This window comes from Oxyura jamaicensis, chromosome 7 (assembly GCF_011077185.1).
Source record: "Oxyura jamaicensis isolate SHBP4307 breed ruddy duck chromosome 7, BPBGC_Ojam_1.0, whole genome shotgun sequence".
NCBI lineage: Eukaryota > Metazoa > Chordata > Aves > Anseriformes > Anatidae > Oxyura > Oxyura jamaicensis.
In genome coordinates, this window is record NC_048899.1 from 20,920,168 (window position 1) to 20,937,365 (window position 17,198).

The following is a 17,198-nucleotide window of genomic DNA, read 5'->3' on the forward strand; positions in this document are numbered from 1 at the left end:
TTTATGAGGTTTTAGAAGTAGCACACATTTCATAAAATATCCTATCTGTGTTACTTCTAACATGATCTGAATTTTTGGGAGAAGAGTAGAGCTTTGCATATCTAATCAAACACAAATGGAGACTGAAGAAATACTGTTTTCTGTAGTTAGGATGGTTCTAAACATGAACCCTGATGATAAATCAATGATGTATTTTGAATTATCTAAAAAGTTTTGTGAGTAATATGCATACAGATTCTGGATTCAGAGACAATGTCTGGCTGAAGTGAAATAATCCAGACATGGATCAACATAATGGTAAAGCAGTATCTCAAGTTAACCTGCAGAGCAGACTAATCTTGTAGTATGTATGCATGTGGAAACCATTTACTTGAATGTCTTGGATGATTGTTATTGGGCAAAGAGACAGAAGTTGATCTGCTGACAGAAGCCAGGTGGCTTGTACACCAGAAGTGAACATAGGCAGGTAATAAAAGTATTCATTGAAATGATTGTATATTGGAGTAAATAAATGCAATAGCAGAAAAAAAAATAATTGAAAAATTATTTTCAATGTCATAAGAAATGTCAGAACTGTGAGGTTTAAGGGATCAGAAACCTTGGATAAATATGCTTTCAACTAGATTAGATGCTGTGATTTTGTCGGGTAGCTCATTAATACAAAAGCGTTTGTTTACCATAAAGCAGGTTCTTCTAAAAAGAAACATTGCATGACTGTACCATAGCTGTATAGCTGTTATATTTTCAAATAATGCTGCATTCCACAGCACTGCCAAACTATATCTCATGACATTAATAGATAGTCATGACCCAGTCAGTTATAATATGCTTTTTTGCTAAAGAACATAAGTTAAACTATGTGTGTTTGCAACTGTAAAGAGGGTTACTCTGCATAAGAAATATGAGATTAAAAGCAATATATTCTACATAGTTGCTCAGCTAAATGACAAACATTTTCAATATTGATGGATAAGATAGCAGTAGCATTTATCCACGACATTTAAGAATGTAAGAGAACTGGCCAGTATAAATGATATAATTTAAGAGATCAACTAGTATCAAAAAACAAGCTTTCAGAGTAACTCTGGGTCTGTTTTTCACTTAAGCTTATCTAGTGAAAGTTAATTGTCTTTTCCAATGAACCTTTAGCAATGTCTTCTAAGTCTTTTAATATATTCTGATGTTATTTCTTTAAAATGAATCTTCAATCGAAATTTTCTGCTTTCCTCGTGGTTAGTTTTGAGATGGGTGATGGTTGCCTTCCTAGTAACTCTAATTTAAGAAGATATATGCCTAAAAATTTCCTGAATATGAAATTTTTTAAGAATTCTGTAATATGCATTAGGAAGGTAGGAGGCTTATAAACTGTGCAGATGCTGAATGTGTGGTTACAAGACATGTTAGCCTCAGCACAGAACTGAGAGGTTAAGAAGATGCCATCCTCATCTGGTTCCTGACTCCCTGGCATCCTTTGTGACTTTCTCTACTACAGTGTTTGTAGGCCTGTATCATGTCACTGGAGTGATATAAATTAAATAGCATCATACCATAGGTATTATTTCTTTGTTTCTTCTTTAAGATAGATTGAATGGTTCAGCTTACAGTGTATCACCATGCATTTTATCAGAATAACTAAGGAAAAAACAAAATGCAATGCAAAGGCAGAAACTCCTCTGCTTTCAAAGTGAACAGCGCGAGTAAGCAAACTTTAAGAAAATGGAGTAAGAGCTCTTGTGCTGAAGAGTTCTAAATGACATACCAAATTTAAGGTGGCTTTCACAAGTCAATTGCTCTGTTTATTCTCATCTTTACTTCGTACAGGCGTTGTCCTGTTTTTTGTTTTTTTTTTTTGGTCGTTGTTTGTTTTTTGTTTGTTTGTTTTTGTTTATTTTGATTTGTTTTGTTTTTCCTAAGGCCATTTTTAAGTTTCAGTACTATACTAAATCAAAAAGGATTTTGCCTTTATTATTTATTTTTTTTTTATGAACTTGAAATGTATTGGTATGTCTTCAGGAAAAAAAAAAAGCAAATTAAAAAAAATGTATAAGCAATTCGAAAGTGAACTTACAATTGATTCTGGAAAATCAATCAGTAAATGATGGAGGTTATATGTATTGAGAAATTGCGGAGAAGTTTTTAAAGGGGATAGGCTAAGTGTAGGACTTCTGTAGAGCCTTAAAATTTCCATATAGTATCATAATCACTACCATTGCAAACCTGGGGAATAGTGCTTCTCTCAAGTTCTGCTCATGGACAACTATTTAGTGTCTGACATATTTGTACAATGCAAGTGTGCATATTGTGAATGGTAGCTAACAAACCATGCCCTGAAAATTATGAATTCTGTAGTCATTTCCATTTTTGTTCTGGGTTCTTTATTCCTCTCTTTCTGGATGATTTTTAGAAAAAAAAAAAAAGTGCTTTTATTTTATTCTGAGTATAAAAATGCACCTGCTTTGGTATTATATGAACAGGTGTTTTGCTGTGTGACAGGGATTTATCAGAATTCTTAATCTCCTCCTATCAAGTCAATAGTACTGTTGTACCTCCTGCTGCCTTCTGATTTCCTTCTGAGGAAGATAAAGAATATATTGGTGCAGTGTTTAAGTTACCTCTCTAGAAAAGTACACCACCATTTGCTTATTTTACTTCTTGAGGCATATAACTGAGACAACATTCCTGCTTGTAGGCCAGGTCTGCAAAAGAAGGGGTTAGAGATGAGGCAGAACTTTCCTTGTCTTAACTGTGGTGGTATGTAGCACTTAAAATACCCTCAAGAGAGATCCCTTTTAATAACTTTTTTTTTTTTTTTTTTTTTTTTTTTTTTCCCAATTGATCGTTTTTTTAACATCAGAGTTGTGGGAAGTTTGATCTGCACAAGAACTGTAAAATGAACCCTTTTTTCTTCTGGTGTCTTTTTGACTGACACTGATGTTAAGAGCTGAATGATTATTTTAAGTATGTCCAACTAAGGTCATAATAGAAGCAGGGGGAGGAATGTGCCCCTGAGAAATATGCCAAGAGCAGGTAATTGCTATAGAAATTATGACTGCAGGTGAGTGAGAAACAAATGCTATTTTTTTCTTATTTATATTTTCAGACATATTATGGAACAAAATAACTCTAAAAATAACTGTTTCTTTAGTGGATAATTTTGATTTTTTTTGTTTTTTTTGTTCTGTTCATAAAAATACCTTCCAATTAATTTGCCAGTTAATAAACAAGCAACTTTCCAAATCTGCCAGAATATGTTCCGCAACCTGGTTGCAAGTTCCAAATATATATACAAAATAGTTCTAATAGATATCACTAGAAATTTAGGGAAGTCTGTGTTTGGATGAAATGTAACAATAACATTTGTTACGTTGAAAAAATAAGCGTAAGATTTCAAGATAACATGACTACAGGGTCTTGTTCATAAGGATAGCCTGGCCAGAGGTCAAACCCACACACTTCTACTATTTCTGATTCTCATATCACAGTAGAATTTTATTCAGCATTTGGAGAAAAAGTTCTCCCTAGGTCTCAGATAGTAGAGTCTCATTTGCATCTTGGTTACTGTGTCTTAAGTGTGTGTGAGACATGATGTGTTATAGAACTCAGGACTGTATGACAAGTCACGATGGAGGACTTAGGATGAGCAATAGATTGCAGTAAGCAAGAAGCAGATCGTGTCTTTAAGATTTTTCAGTTTTTTTTTTGTTGTTGCTGTTGTTTTTTGTTTGTTTTTTTTTGTTTGTTTTTGTTTTTGTTTTGTTTTGTTTTATTGCTGAACCTAATGCTGTACTGAACAGTCTCTCCAAATCTACTTTGGCTTCCAAATAACATTTGATTTCTCCCAAGACACATCTTAACCTACAGATCTAGCTCATGTGTCTGCAGCTTCAGAAAGGCTTTTTCCTTGCATATTTTGTGATGAATTTACATTGTATACTTGAAGTTACTCAAGCAGCTGTCTGACATGGTGAAAGCACAATTTCTTTTATGGTCTCACCACATGACATGTTAGTGAGAAACATGTAGTCATAAGTGAAAATTATACTTACATTGTTTAAGGTAATGAAAAATGTCTTTCTTTTTATATGTACTACACTTGATTATTTATTTTGTAGCTACGTGTTTGTTCTGCTAAGAGACTTCCATGAAGCATTTTCTTACTGTATATAGATCCTAAAACACCCTAAAATCAGAGCAAGATTTCATGCAAAATTGACCCATGAAATGTAAGTGGATAATGGGAAACTACATATGCAAGACTTGAGCTTTGGATGAGGAAGAGGATTTACCTTAAAGACATTAAAACTTACTAATTACTTTAGAATAATAGTTACCTGAAAGTACTTGAAATAAGTGAACATTTGCTTGGTACTTTGAAGAAGGATTTTGTCAGTACCTCCTACCATAAAACAGAGGTGCAATAGCCAATAAGATAACCATCAGAAATAACACATTTCTGCTCTAAAAATAAGATATTCAAGAAAATTAATTTAAAAGATAGTAAGAAAATTAAAAGCTACCAAAGGGGATTATTTGATACTGTTTTTAGTTAGCTTGTGGATGCCATTACTATTAGAAAATCAGTGTTAATCAATGACACGAATGGAGTATGTTAATCAGATCAAACATCAGACTCCTAACTATTGTGTTTTTGTACCACTTAATAACTATATATTACATTTGAATCACAACTTTATGAATGAAGTTCTGGATTTCAACACACAAAAGTAATTTCAAAGATGTTCTTCAGCTATGGAAAGCTGGTTTCACAATTAAAGAAATACAGATACCTGCATGCCTCTATCACGACAGAATTCCAAAAGCCTTTTTATCTACGTTATATGTACAGTAAGTACAAACTCAGAACAGAGAAGTAAGGCTGCTCAATTCACTTTTGAAATCACAACAGATGGTTTTAATAAAATAAAAAATATCCTTCATCAGCTAATCCATTGAGCTTTCTAAACAAGGGATAAATTCAGTTTTCTGATTGGCTTCACTACCGCTTATGTAAAAAGGTGAAGTAAAAAGACAGAAACAGAGTTATTTTGTTCCCAAAAGATGCCATGGGGCTTCAATGAATTTCTTAGCAAAAACACACCCAGTAGTGAATTGATCAATTTGTTGGAAGATTTTTTTCCACATTTCCTTTAAATTATCTATCTATCTATCTGAATTCCCCCTTTATACAACTGACTAGTTCCAGGACTGTTGTCTTCCAAAGTGACAGATTCTTTATGTTATGGACTAGATTTTTACTTCTATTGCCATCTGTAAGTTCCACCACTATTGTTAGAACATGAAGCAGGAATGGGAAGAAATACATTTGCAAAGTATTTTGTTTACTCTATGTACATTTTTTGCAAATAAAAGACATAATCACATAGTTAAATGAGGACTTGAACACTAAACCAAAAAAAAAATAAAATAAAATGTTCTTTAAGACGCATTAAGCACTCTTTAAATAATAGAATAATTTCCAAATCTGATAACCATGTCTTTTTGAAATTAATAATTGTATTTTCATTTATGAATCATAGTTTCAGAGTGCAGATGATTAGCTCTAGTTCCTGCATTTCTTATTTCTCTAAAATAAACTAACAAGCTCTGTAGAAAGGTTTGTTGAACATTTCAGGTGGTATGCATATCCCTTTTTGCCAACTGATCATAAAATATTTAATAACTATGTTTTAATTGTGTTAAAGCCGTGCTTGAATTAGAGATTCCAAAAAGAAGAAAACTAGAAATCCTGTGTCTTGAACTTCACTACCTACCATTCTTACTTCTCACAGGGGTAAAACCAAGCTGGAGCAATCAAGAATGCAGCTCTGGTGCTTTTTAACCAGGTAGAGCAACGTGTCACCACTTTCACACAGGTTACCTAAACAAGTTATACATATATATGTATATATATATATAATCACTTTTTGATGGATTTTGACTGGCCTGCATGCTATTCAGCTATGTTCCTTCCCTATCCATTGCAAGATGGTAGAAACATGCACAGCTGCTCTCTGCTGAGTCACGGGACTCACACCACAGCATGGTCAGGCGGGATTGGCAACCCCAACATACATTTTTTAACTCTGCTAATGATTTTTCTGGATAGTCTAATAAAGTCTTTAGCAATAACTGCATGTTCTCCAGGTTATGAAGTATGGATCATAAAAGTACTGGAATGTTATACTCTAAAGAGGCCAAAGGAAAAAGGGAGCATGCATAGTTTTTAAAAAATAAAAACAACCCTTTTTGATTCAGCCCTTATAAATGTATATATTTAATGAAATGTGTTAGGTGATCTATGTAATGATTACTGCCACACTTCAGCTCCTTAACAAATAAAATCTAAACTATTGAAATAGCTATTTGCATAAAAATTGCATTGTTATATTCTTAAATCTGCAATGCACTGTAATGCAAATCCTTAAGATGCTACAAACTACATTCTGTATTGATTTGGGCAGTGCATATCTTGAGTTTTATAAGCTATAAGCAAAGCAAACAGTTTCATAACTGCTGAAATAGTACTTCACAATAACCTCTCTAAAAATTCTCTCTGAACAGATCATTTAACAAATACTCTTTTCTTAAACTTTAAAATTCTTCATAAAAAAATTGTATTTTGGAGTGTGTTTCTGGATAGCCAAGTCTGTGACTGAGTTGGCAGACTTCACTCAGTGTAAATTAGAGTAACAATGAAGTAGTCAGCACCATTTTTATAAAATTGCATGTATATTTACCCTATTTTTAAATTTTTTATTATAGGCATATATAATTTCCATTGCAGCATAATTGGCAGAGCTTTCAGGAATAGGGACAGTAGTATTACATAGGAGCTAATGTTACACAAAACTACAGAAGACAAACTATCCTGGTAAAAATTGGTATTTCAGTTTTGTTGGGATTGAGATTTCAGCCCTACACCTTCTTTACTGAGACTCAGGCAGAGTCTCACTGGCTTCAAAATGATAACCAAATAGCTCCATTTGTACTACTGTGTAGTCCAGTGATGCCAAAAGAAATTCATATTGCTGTGTATTCTGAAAAGTCTCAGATTTAACTGATTATTTTTTAAACCCAAGATATGCTTCAAACATCAAATAAAGCTCTAGGGGAAAAGGGGGTTTAAGCCATTTTCTTAATATAATGTAAAAGTTAAATATCATAAGATTTGAGATCTAAAGTCAGTTTAGAATCACTTGGGAATCAGCGACCCCCTTAATTTATATTTTGTCACTCAATTACAGTGCAGCTTTAAAGATTCAAGGATAAACCACATTGCTGAATTACCAAAGGCAATTTGTAATGGCTGAATCCCTTTATTTTATTGTCACTTGAATCATTAAGCAGTTTGTAAAGCTTAAAGTTTTTGTTGCCTGCTCTTGCTCTTATTGAAAGCTAGAATAAAATCACATGAGAGCAAGACTGGGTCTTGAGCGAATGCATTTTCTCGTAAATGGGCACATTAACATGCTGTTGGTCAAAGCTTGTTTCAATGATCTAAGCTGTTGAAAAGAGATGCACTGCTCTGAAAGGACGGAATGGAGGCTGATTATACGTATGTTAGACAAGTATTTGGGTTGGTGATGAAGCATTTTTTAATGTTATATTCTATACATTAATATTTATAATACTATCTTCTGAAAAATATAATACCATTGAGGTAGTCATTTTTTGGATTTTATTTCTGTGTGTGATTTCCACAGTATTGCTCAGGCTTCTGCATTAGTCAAGCATGTTGTTTTGCTGATTCAGGCCTTGAGAATGCTGCATCATAAGCAATTGCTTTCAAATGTATCCTTGCAAAGGAAAATGTCGTATCATTGAAGATGCAAATTAGTATTTACAGGACATGGCATATTCTAGAAACTGATAATCACATATGTGGGATGAAAAGAAGATTTTGTAATCCTCCATGTCTCTTGAGTTTCCTTAGTTTTATTAATTTGATTGCCAGAAAAAAAAAAAAATGCAATGCTTCTTTCCTAATTTAGGCTCTTGGTGCAAAGAAGAGGAGTTTTAGTAATTTTTTTTTTTTTTTTTTTTTTTTTATAATTCAATTGTTTGAGATTATTTGAAAAATAATGAAGAGAATGCTTTATTTGAAAAATAATGAAGAAAATATAGGAAGTTTTGGTTTTACTGGTTGTAAATTGCAATTCTATCACTTGTTTTTTAGCAATTGTTTTTTTAGCTGACAGGACTATCTGAAACAGAGTTTCAAAAGGAGCCATGGGATGAAGCCATTAAAAAACTGGCTGCCTTTTAACGGGAAGATTAATAATTGATGCTTAATATGAACTTTTCTACTTTTATGAACTTTTGCTACTACTAAGTCAGTCATTAACTTAATGATGATGGATCAGGCCATAAATTAATTTTAATTTTCCTAACTTAAATGTGGCAGAATATTGTTCTCACAATATTTGTTTTTTATTTAACAAAGAAACTGCCTATAATTTCAGTGACAATTATTAGACTTTTTCTTTCTTAGTATTACCATGATATATAAAAAGAGAATTAATCTACAAATCTCATTTCCTTTTTAAAAGATAGTCTTATATGTGGATAATAAGGTGTTGTATTAATAACGCTTAATACAGTGTACATTAATGTACATTTTGGTCTGTAGATGTAATACAGAAAGCAAAGTTTTAAATATTCTCAGTATACGAGCTACAAAATATTTTGCTTTAGAGTTATTGATCTGCATGAGCAGCAGTAAAATTATTCAGCTAAAAGTGATACAGCCGTAAATGTTTCAGATTCATAAATGTTGGAAATTGTAGCAGAAAATGAAGTATGGAAAGTGAAACAAGACACTTTCATGTTTACTAAGCAAAAATTAACCACTAGAAATATTAAAATCTCAGTGTGTTTACCCAAATCTTTTCACATTTGTGAGTATGATTTTCCATGTATAATAGATCATGTTATTTAGAAAGAATGGTTTTCCAACTAATGCCAGCGTGCTTGTCAGAAATCTTTCTATTACACAGCAAGTCCTTTATTTTTGGTCACAATCCAGCTATAGTTGTGTAACCTGCGGTCTGATTGACCTCATATTGACTACATTTGCATGTGGACATAAAGGGCAGCTTCTTGAAAATTAACACTGAAGTTACCCATCACCCAGCATAAATTTCTTTTAATTGTCATTCGTCTCATGTAAGGTGAATATGAGAGAGGAATTGCTTACCAAACTATATAAAGAAATATGTGCCATTTACTTCATTTTTGGCAGAAAAATCCCTGAACTCCCAATGTATTCTCCTGTAAGGACAGGTTTTAACTGAAAAATTAAGTAACCGGTTTTAATTTGCAGCAGTGTCTCTGAAAGAGAGTATACATAGTAATGCCTTTTTAGTTATCATCTATTATTTGCAGCAAAATCATTAAAAAGATCTGAACAAATATATATATTTTTTTACATTATAAAATATCAATACCTTGAAAGCTAATCATGAAAAGTATTTGGAATCCTCAAAAACTCTGTATACAAAAATCCAGTAGAGGTCAAAGGGCATCAGATCTGCTTAGCTGAAACCACAGATGAGTCAGTGATTAGCCTTTCTGCTACATCAATGCATATTCAACTTCAGTGTTTAAGTTAGAGATGCATTCTGGATCCCCCTCTAAATTACTGCTCCATGGGATAAAACAAAAGTATTTCAGTATTTTTTTTAATGTTGCTTTCTGATTACAAGCCTTCTTTCACAATAAAAGAAAATGTATTTGGGGTGAAAAAATTTAAGATTCAAACAGTATTGGCAACTGAAAACAAGGTTCAAACTCTATGTCCAGTTTTTGTGCTAGATGCTGTGTGCATCTTTAGTAGGTTTGACCTTTCAAAATATGCTTTCTTACAAGAAAATTATGGGCAGTCTTGCATGACTGGTAAATAGTTTGACCTGATCAAAATTTCACTGTACTTGGTATAAAAAGTTACTTAATTTGAGCTGGTTTATATCACTCTCCAATTCTTGGAGTTTTCACATCTAGGAGTGTTTTTACGTAGTGAGGACTATAGTATTTGACTATTTACAAAGTAGTACATAGACAGAAAAATTTGGGATGGAAGGAACCTCATGACGTGTCTCATCTCAGTATTCACAGGAGATTGGAATGCAAATAGATTTCAGAGCTGGTAATCTGTGCTTTCTGGGGAAAAAAAAAAAAAAAGTACTGCAGAAATTTACTATTAAATGCCATTAAATTTACAGCTCTTTCATCTAGATATGCTGTATGTTTGTGAAAACACCATCTGCAGTAGACATGCAATGTATGTGGGACTTTCTATTTGTTCATTTCCCTGAGAAAACTGAAGAACATTTGCTGTGTAATCTAGTAAAGGAAATAAAATAACTTGAGAGTGTGGTATATGCAAGCTCTCCAGTTGTATTACCACTGAGCTTTCAATTCAAAAGTCTTATGCATGGATCAGGTTAGTAGCTAAATCACTTCTGATAGTTCCCTATGAGAAGATAAACTGGGAAACAGAACTATTCAATGTGCACCTCATTACTGTACATACTTAACAACATAAATGTAGTGTTTTTCAAAAGTAATTGACTGGCAGGATTTGATTCAGTATAATTTTTATAGAATATGTATCTAATGAGAAAAAATTGTTCTGTGGAACTTTACTTGCAGAAACTAAATGCATCCAGTTCATCTGAAGGCAGCACAGTTGATATTGCCCCTCCCGGAGAGGGTGAGCAAGCAGAAATTGAACCTGAAGAAGCTCTTGAACCAGAAGCCTGTTTTACAGAAGGTTGTAGAATAACTGTTGACTTGAGAGATGTATCAGCAAAACTGCATAATTATCAGGCATATTTAAGATCTTGATACTTTCAAATCTGGTGTATCTTCATAACTTCTACAAGCAAAAGGAAATACTCTAAGCCTAGAGTGCTGGAAATCAGATGACAAAACAAGGTTTTCCTAGGCTTTGATTACCTTTGCCTGGCCACTTCTTACATCTTGTAATTAAGGAACTTCATTAACTTTTCTGTTCATTAATTTTTCTATTTTAAAATGCATTTCTATTACTTGAAAGAACCCTTAAATTTTGGAACAAGTTTGTTTCTGTGAGACTCCATCAACAAACAGAACAGTTAGATGCCAACAGTCAAAAACATCAATATATTTTGGATAGAGTTTACTCCTAATTATGTCTACTACTGTCTGGTTTCATTGCAAATTTCTTACTATTTAACCTCAGATAATTGACATCCTATAAATTTAAGTGTTACATTTATAAATTATTATAAAACTCATTATCACTATTAATAATGTTGATATTGACTAATTATTAGCAATTATATACAATAATATATTATTATTATATATTATATATTATTATTATATTATATATAATATATATAATATATATATTACTATATAGTAATAATATAGTAATTATTGACTTTGAAATAATTTGCTTTTAAATCCTAATATTTCTTAATCTAATGCAGGTTGTGTGAAGAAATTTCCATGTTGCCAAGTAAGTATAGAGGATGGCAAAGGAAAAATCTGGTGGAATCTTAGAAAAACCTGCTACAGCATAGTTGAGCACAATTGGTTTGAGACTTTCATTGTCTTCATGATTCTCCTGAGCAGCGGAGCACTGGTAAGTAGAAATGCTTCAGATGCTGAAATATTTAGATATCTCCTGAGAAGCAACAACAAAATTTAAACTTGCATCAGAAAGGCCTGTTTTGGTTGGAGCTGTATAAAACTACTTGCATTCCACAATTTCATGATTTATTTACTGAAAATTGGCACAAATTTGAATAAGTTTTACATGCATTTAAGTTTACCCCTGTAAACCTGCTGCAATTTTATTTAAGCCAACAACTCAGGACAGTCTGCCAGTTTTCAACATGTTTGTCAAGAGATTTGAGTACAAAGGACCCTTGTTAACTGTGAATATATAGCTAAATGTGTGCTTTCTAATCCTTATTTCCTTTGGGGCTCAACCATTTTTTGGATTATGCTTACAAAAGACCATAGAAAAAAACTGAATCGCTTCAGTATAACTGAAAAAGATTGAAGCAAAACTCTGTTGCTGTTTTGGAGGCAGGAGATAGGGAAGAGTGTGACAGCAAATTAAACCAAACAGCTATTTTCCAAAAAGATTTACATTGTCTACCTTTCCAGCTTTACTTCAGGTGAACATTTGCTACACTATCAAAATACATACTATAAATTCCAGCAAACGAATTACTCTTTAATTTGAGTTTTAGACAAAAATGTTACTGATGGAAGATAGAAATGCAAGCTCTTGAACTGCTTTCAAAATGGAATATACATATCTGGATCAGATTTTGTATAACAGAGGGTTTTTTTTTTGTATGTGAAAGTTTTGTAATACCACAGTGAAAAACAAATACAAAACAAAAACAAAAACAAACAACAAAAAACACCACCTGCTTTGAGTTTATTTCCTACTTAGTAGTAAAATAGAATATATTTAATCAATACACCTTACTGGAGGTTGAATACATAAAGTTGCTTCAGTTTGTAACATGGTTAAAGATGAGAAATAGGTAAAATATTAGGATGCAGAAGAACAAGGGGAAAGATTAGCTTTGACATACTTATTTTTATCATTTACATTCTGTGAAGTATTAGTAATACCTGAATATATATTTTTTTCACAGGCTTTTGAAGATATATATATTGAACAGCGTAAAACTATCAAGACCATGCTGGAATATGCTGACAAAGTTTTCACATATATTTTCATTTTGGAAATGCTTTTAAAATGGGTAGCATATGGTTTTCAAGTATATTTTACTAATGCCTGGTGCTGGCTGGACTTCCTGATTGTTGATGTAAGTACATAGTCCTTAATACTTTAAAACTCTGTATTGAAAAGTTTATGTTGTAAACCTCATTACTACTAAGTAATCTTACAAACATGCAAAAATATTTCCCATTGTATAGTTACAGTGCATGAGTAATAGCCTGCAGTTACCTGCATGTGTTGTTTAAAGTACATTCATGATCCAGAAGGAAAAGGGTGCCTGGCCATCAGCTTGTTAATTCTTCTTGGTTAATAATTTCATACTCTTGGTGTATCAAACTTGAGATTTTATGGAAAAACAAAGAACCAAAAACTAATTTTGAAGCTTTCACGGTATTTTTAATGTCAGTCTTGTCATACGGCTTTACTCCTTAGCAAATGAAACACTGCTTTGTGCAAGTTCCTTCTACAAGCATTGCAACTGAAATGATGCATTTAGACCAGATTTTACCTGAGTTCTCAGAACTATATCCACTCAAACTATCTGGTTATCATTTTTAGTAAAATAAAAGACAGTGTCTATTTGGTCAAAAAATTAATTACTTTTAATTGGCTAACAATCTGCAATAGTTAAATCAGCTGTGCTTTGGCAGGGCTTATGACAGAAGACAATATAAGGTTTCTTGGCTGCCTTCCCAGCTCTGATATACTTCTGTGCAAAGGCCTTGCTTATGTTGTCAAAATGGATCAAAGTTGGTTTTACTCCCAGAATACTTTGGTCTCTTGCCTTCACACTTTATCTGACCCAGTTCACTGGCTATACATATCCTCAGTGTGGAACTGAGATGTAATCTTAGGAAAACTGTCCATTTCTGGACATGTATGTGGTTTATGCCCAAATGTACTTTTTGCCCAAGCTACCATATTTCTTGAGAAGTTTGTATAAAATCTTCTTCCCCAGTTATTATTTGTTGATATATAATTGGAATGTGTCAGATTTGTGACTTCCAGAGGATAAAAAAAAAATGCTAGATTGACCCATAACTCAAAACTGAAGACTTTTTTTTTTTTTTTTTTTGTTAACCTGCCTGTGTTAGTTTTGTTATACTGTTAATCTCTAGCTCCGTCCTAAAAATATACACTAGTATTAAGCAGTATAAAGGGTTTTCTTAAGAGGATCTTAATGTCTTAATGTAGAATACAGATGCTCCTTTCCAGGATTATGTTAAGAATGGAATTCATTTTAGATAAACCACAACTCATGTTCTAATTATTCTTTCTGTAACGTAAACCTAAACTGATTATTCTAAGCCATACTCCATGGTTTATTAATAATAGTTTAGCTGCTGTTATCTGAACAGGCTTTCAGAATTATAAACATCATCATCATCATAAGTAAAGCATCTTATATTGCCAACTCTTTTCTCATAATTTTTAATTTTATAAACAAAAGCATGACCAAATGAGATCAGAACCTTCTACTTTTGAATAATTATACTCAGTGTTCCAGAAAGTGGTGAAAATATCTTACTGTGCCTAAGAGTAATTCAGCAATTCTTGTAGCATGACCAGACAACATTCAAAAGAAATATATGAACTCATTTTATCTGCCTTAGAAGAGAATCTCTCCATACTGTTTTATTGGAAAGATTAAACAGGTGTGATTCAGCAGATTTTCCAAGAAAGAACACTAGTGAGCCCTTCTTCATTACAAGTGACTAAAGTTAATCAAATCGTTTAATTCCATCCACTAAAATTATTCAAGAGCAAACACTGATAGTCCTTCAGGGTTTTGACCTTTAATATCTTCCATACCTGACTGTCTCAATGTGAGAAATAGCCATAGCTACTTTCAGTCATTGTGACCAAATTAGATTTTAATAATTACATGAAGAAAAGGCAATTTTCAGCTCTGTCAGTTAACAGCAATGGCAGATGACTGTGGGTACATCTGTCTACCTCATTTTAAGACCTCATGCCATCTTTCCACCCCACTCTTCTGCTGGGTGCAACAATATCTGTAGCAAGGAGTAGAAGTGAAAATACCTGTGCCTTATCCACCCACAATCAGAATCTGGTAAATTATTTCAAACACACTCATTGGTGTTTTAAGCTAAGATAATCAGATTTGCATACAGGCAGATGAGAAGCAGGGACATCAGCTGGCAGAGGCAGTAATATCTTAAACCAGTTCAACCAGACACTCTAGAGCAGTCATCATACTGTGCCTTGAGTCTTGTTCTCACCCCTTTGTCCAGAAGCCATCTGTCATTTCTTTATTAGGTCCAGTTTTTGATGTACAGCTGTAATGACCATAAGTTCTCTTTGCCACATACAAAGCTAGGAGATAGTGTGTCTGGGCAGGAGATGGGGCATTTGGGAATACCCAGTGAGTTGCCAGTTATTAAATTTAGGTCATTTTCTGCTAAAATATATAATCTTTGGTGATCTTAGGTGGATTTTTTTTTATGCTATATATTTTCAAACTTTATGAGGTACTTCCATAATTTGTTAATAACACCTTATTTTTAAATTATGTATCATTCATAAATCACATTTAAATGAAATAGAAATAAGTAATATTTAAAACAAATAATGTATTTGGCAACTACTGTGGGACAGTAATGTATCTGTGGAATGAAATCTCTGATCTTCCAGAATCTCAACACTGAAATTTCTCATACATGCTGAAATTCCAATGCATTCAATTTTTGAAAAAGTAAATTTTCAATTCAATTCAATTTTTCAAAAGTAAAAAAACAAAAACAACAAAAAAAAACACCCCCAATTGGACTTGTATACGACATTCAAAGTCAGTCATACAGATGATTTCTAGTTCTTCAGCTCAGAAATATGGCTAAAATATTTCATGCCTATTTCTTAAAACAGTTCAACTCATTGAATTAAACTGTGCTCTCAACCTTTTTAATAGTTTTTAAGAATAACTAATTAAGCCACAACATTCTGAAAAAGAATCGGAGTCACGTTAAACTAATATACTAAATGCAGTATAAACAGAGTAAGAGGAAACTGCTGCCCTGATGACCTCATAATAAGAACAAATAAGAAGGGGAACAGACTCATGTGTTGGGAAACCAGACGCAAAGAGAGATTTCACTTTGTATTGTGAAATTGTGAAATTTCACTTTGTATTGTATACAGTCTAGTATGCCTTTATGTGTGCCTTAACATGGTACACTATGGCAATATTGGATAATTTGGTAATTAACTGATTTCTGGAATTACTAATTCCAGAATTCAAAGGGATTTTCACAGGAAATGCATGAAACCTAAAACTCTTATTCAGGAAGTAAAGGAACAGAATCAGCTTGCAACTATACACCTGAACAAAATAAACTTTGAATATTTTTTCAGTAAAATACCATAAACTAAGAATTAGTCACCAAGTATATACAGAAAAAGTGATATTAGAAGAGAATCATAACATAAAAGCATAAGAAAAGCTATATTGGATCCAATGCCCTGCCTCAGAGAATGTCAAAAATACCTGTCTGGAAAATTAAAACTATAGTAACTATCTTTTTTTTTTTTCTTTTTTTTTCTTCTTCTCCAAATCTGGTGGTTTATTTTTATTCCTAATTAAGTGTAATCTAACATATAAACTACATGAAAGATAGGATAAGCAGTGTTAGAAGTGAGGAGGGCCATACACCACAGAGAGTCTGGAATCAAATCACATAAATTAGCGACCTCCGCAAGTAACAGAATTCATATGTATTAATATTTCATGACAAGTGAGAGATTAATTTACATAGCAATATAGTAATGAAACAGTTGTTTTCCATCTGTTCTCCCATTGTCCGCTGAGACTTGATCTTGTAACTCCTGTGTTTGTGATTCATCTAATTGTTTTTTATTAGACAAGTAATATAGGAAACTACTTTTTCAAATGGTGGGCAGTCTTACTGCCATACCACTTATTTCTGCACAGCCACTGGTTTGAAGAACATCTAGACTGAGGTACAGAAATGAACATTAGGGGGATGTTTTTAAGGACTGAAATATGCCTATGTTCTTGTATGTGTTTTCTGTGCATTTGGTGGTAGAACTGAAATAAAATATGAGTAAGGTAGGATATTTACCCATTTGTGTCTCCAAAACTGCCAGAAGTTAGTAACTATCACACATTTTATAATATTTTTTTTTTTTTAATTTTGGAGAGAGTTGGCAGGCAAGTGACAAAGTAACACTTCTGTCAATATATATTTCATAGATACCCTGGCTGTTGGTTCTGAGATCTGCTTTTGATTTAGAAGTATTATTTATAACAAAAGCTAATTAACCACTATATTGTTTAGTATGTTATTAGTGATTATAGATATTAATAATATTATTAGTTAATAAACTATCTTACCATATTCGGAATTATAAATTGCTTGGAAGGTTGAATCCTAATGAAAGCTAATGAAACTATGACTCTTTTGTCTTC

The 17,198-nt window shown here is 32.7% G+C and overlaps 1 protein-coding gene across 8 annotated transcripts in view; it reads left to right on the forward strand.

Moving 5' to 3' along the window:
• LOC118169754 (sodium channel protein type 2 subunit alpha-like) overlaps positions 1–17,198 on the forward strand; it is a 76,224-nt gene that overhangs the window by 47,384 nt on the left and 11,642 nt on the right. For all 8 annotated transcript variants that reach the window (XM_035331326.1, XM_035331331.1, XM_035331325.1 and 5 more), the window contains 3 exons: positions 10,651–10,771; positions 11,475–11,629; positions 12,663–12,836. In XM_035331326.1, coding sequence (XP_035187217.1) covers positions 10,651–10,771; positions 11,475–11,629; positions 12,663–12,836 — 450 coding nt within the window. The remainder of the gene's footprint in view (positions 1–10,650; positions 10,772–11,474; positions 11,630–12,662; positions 12,837–17,198) is intronic.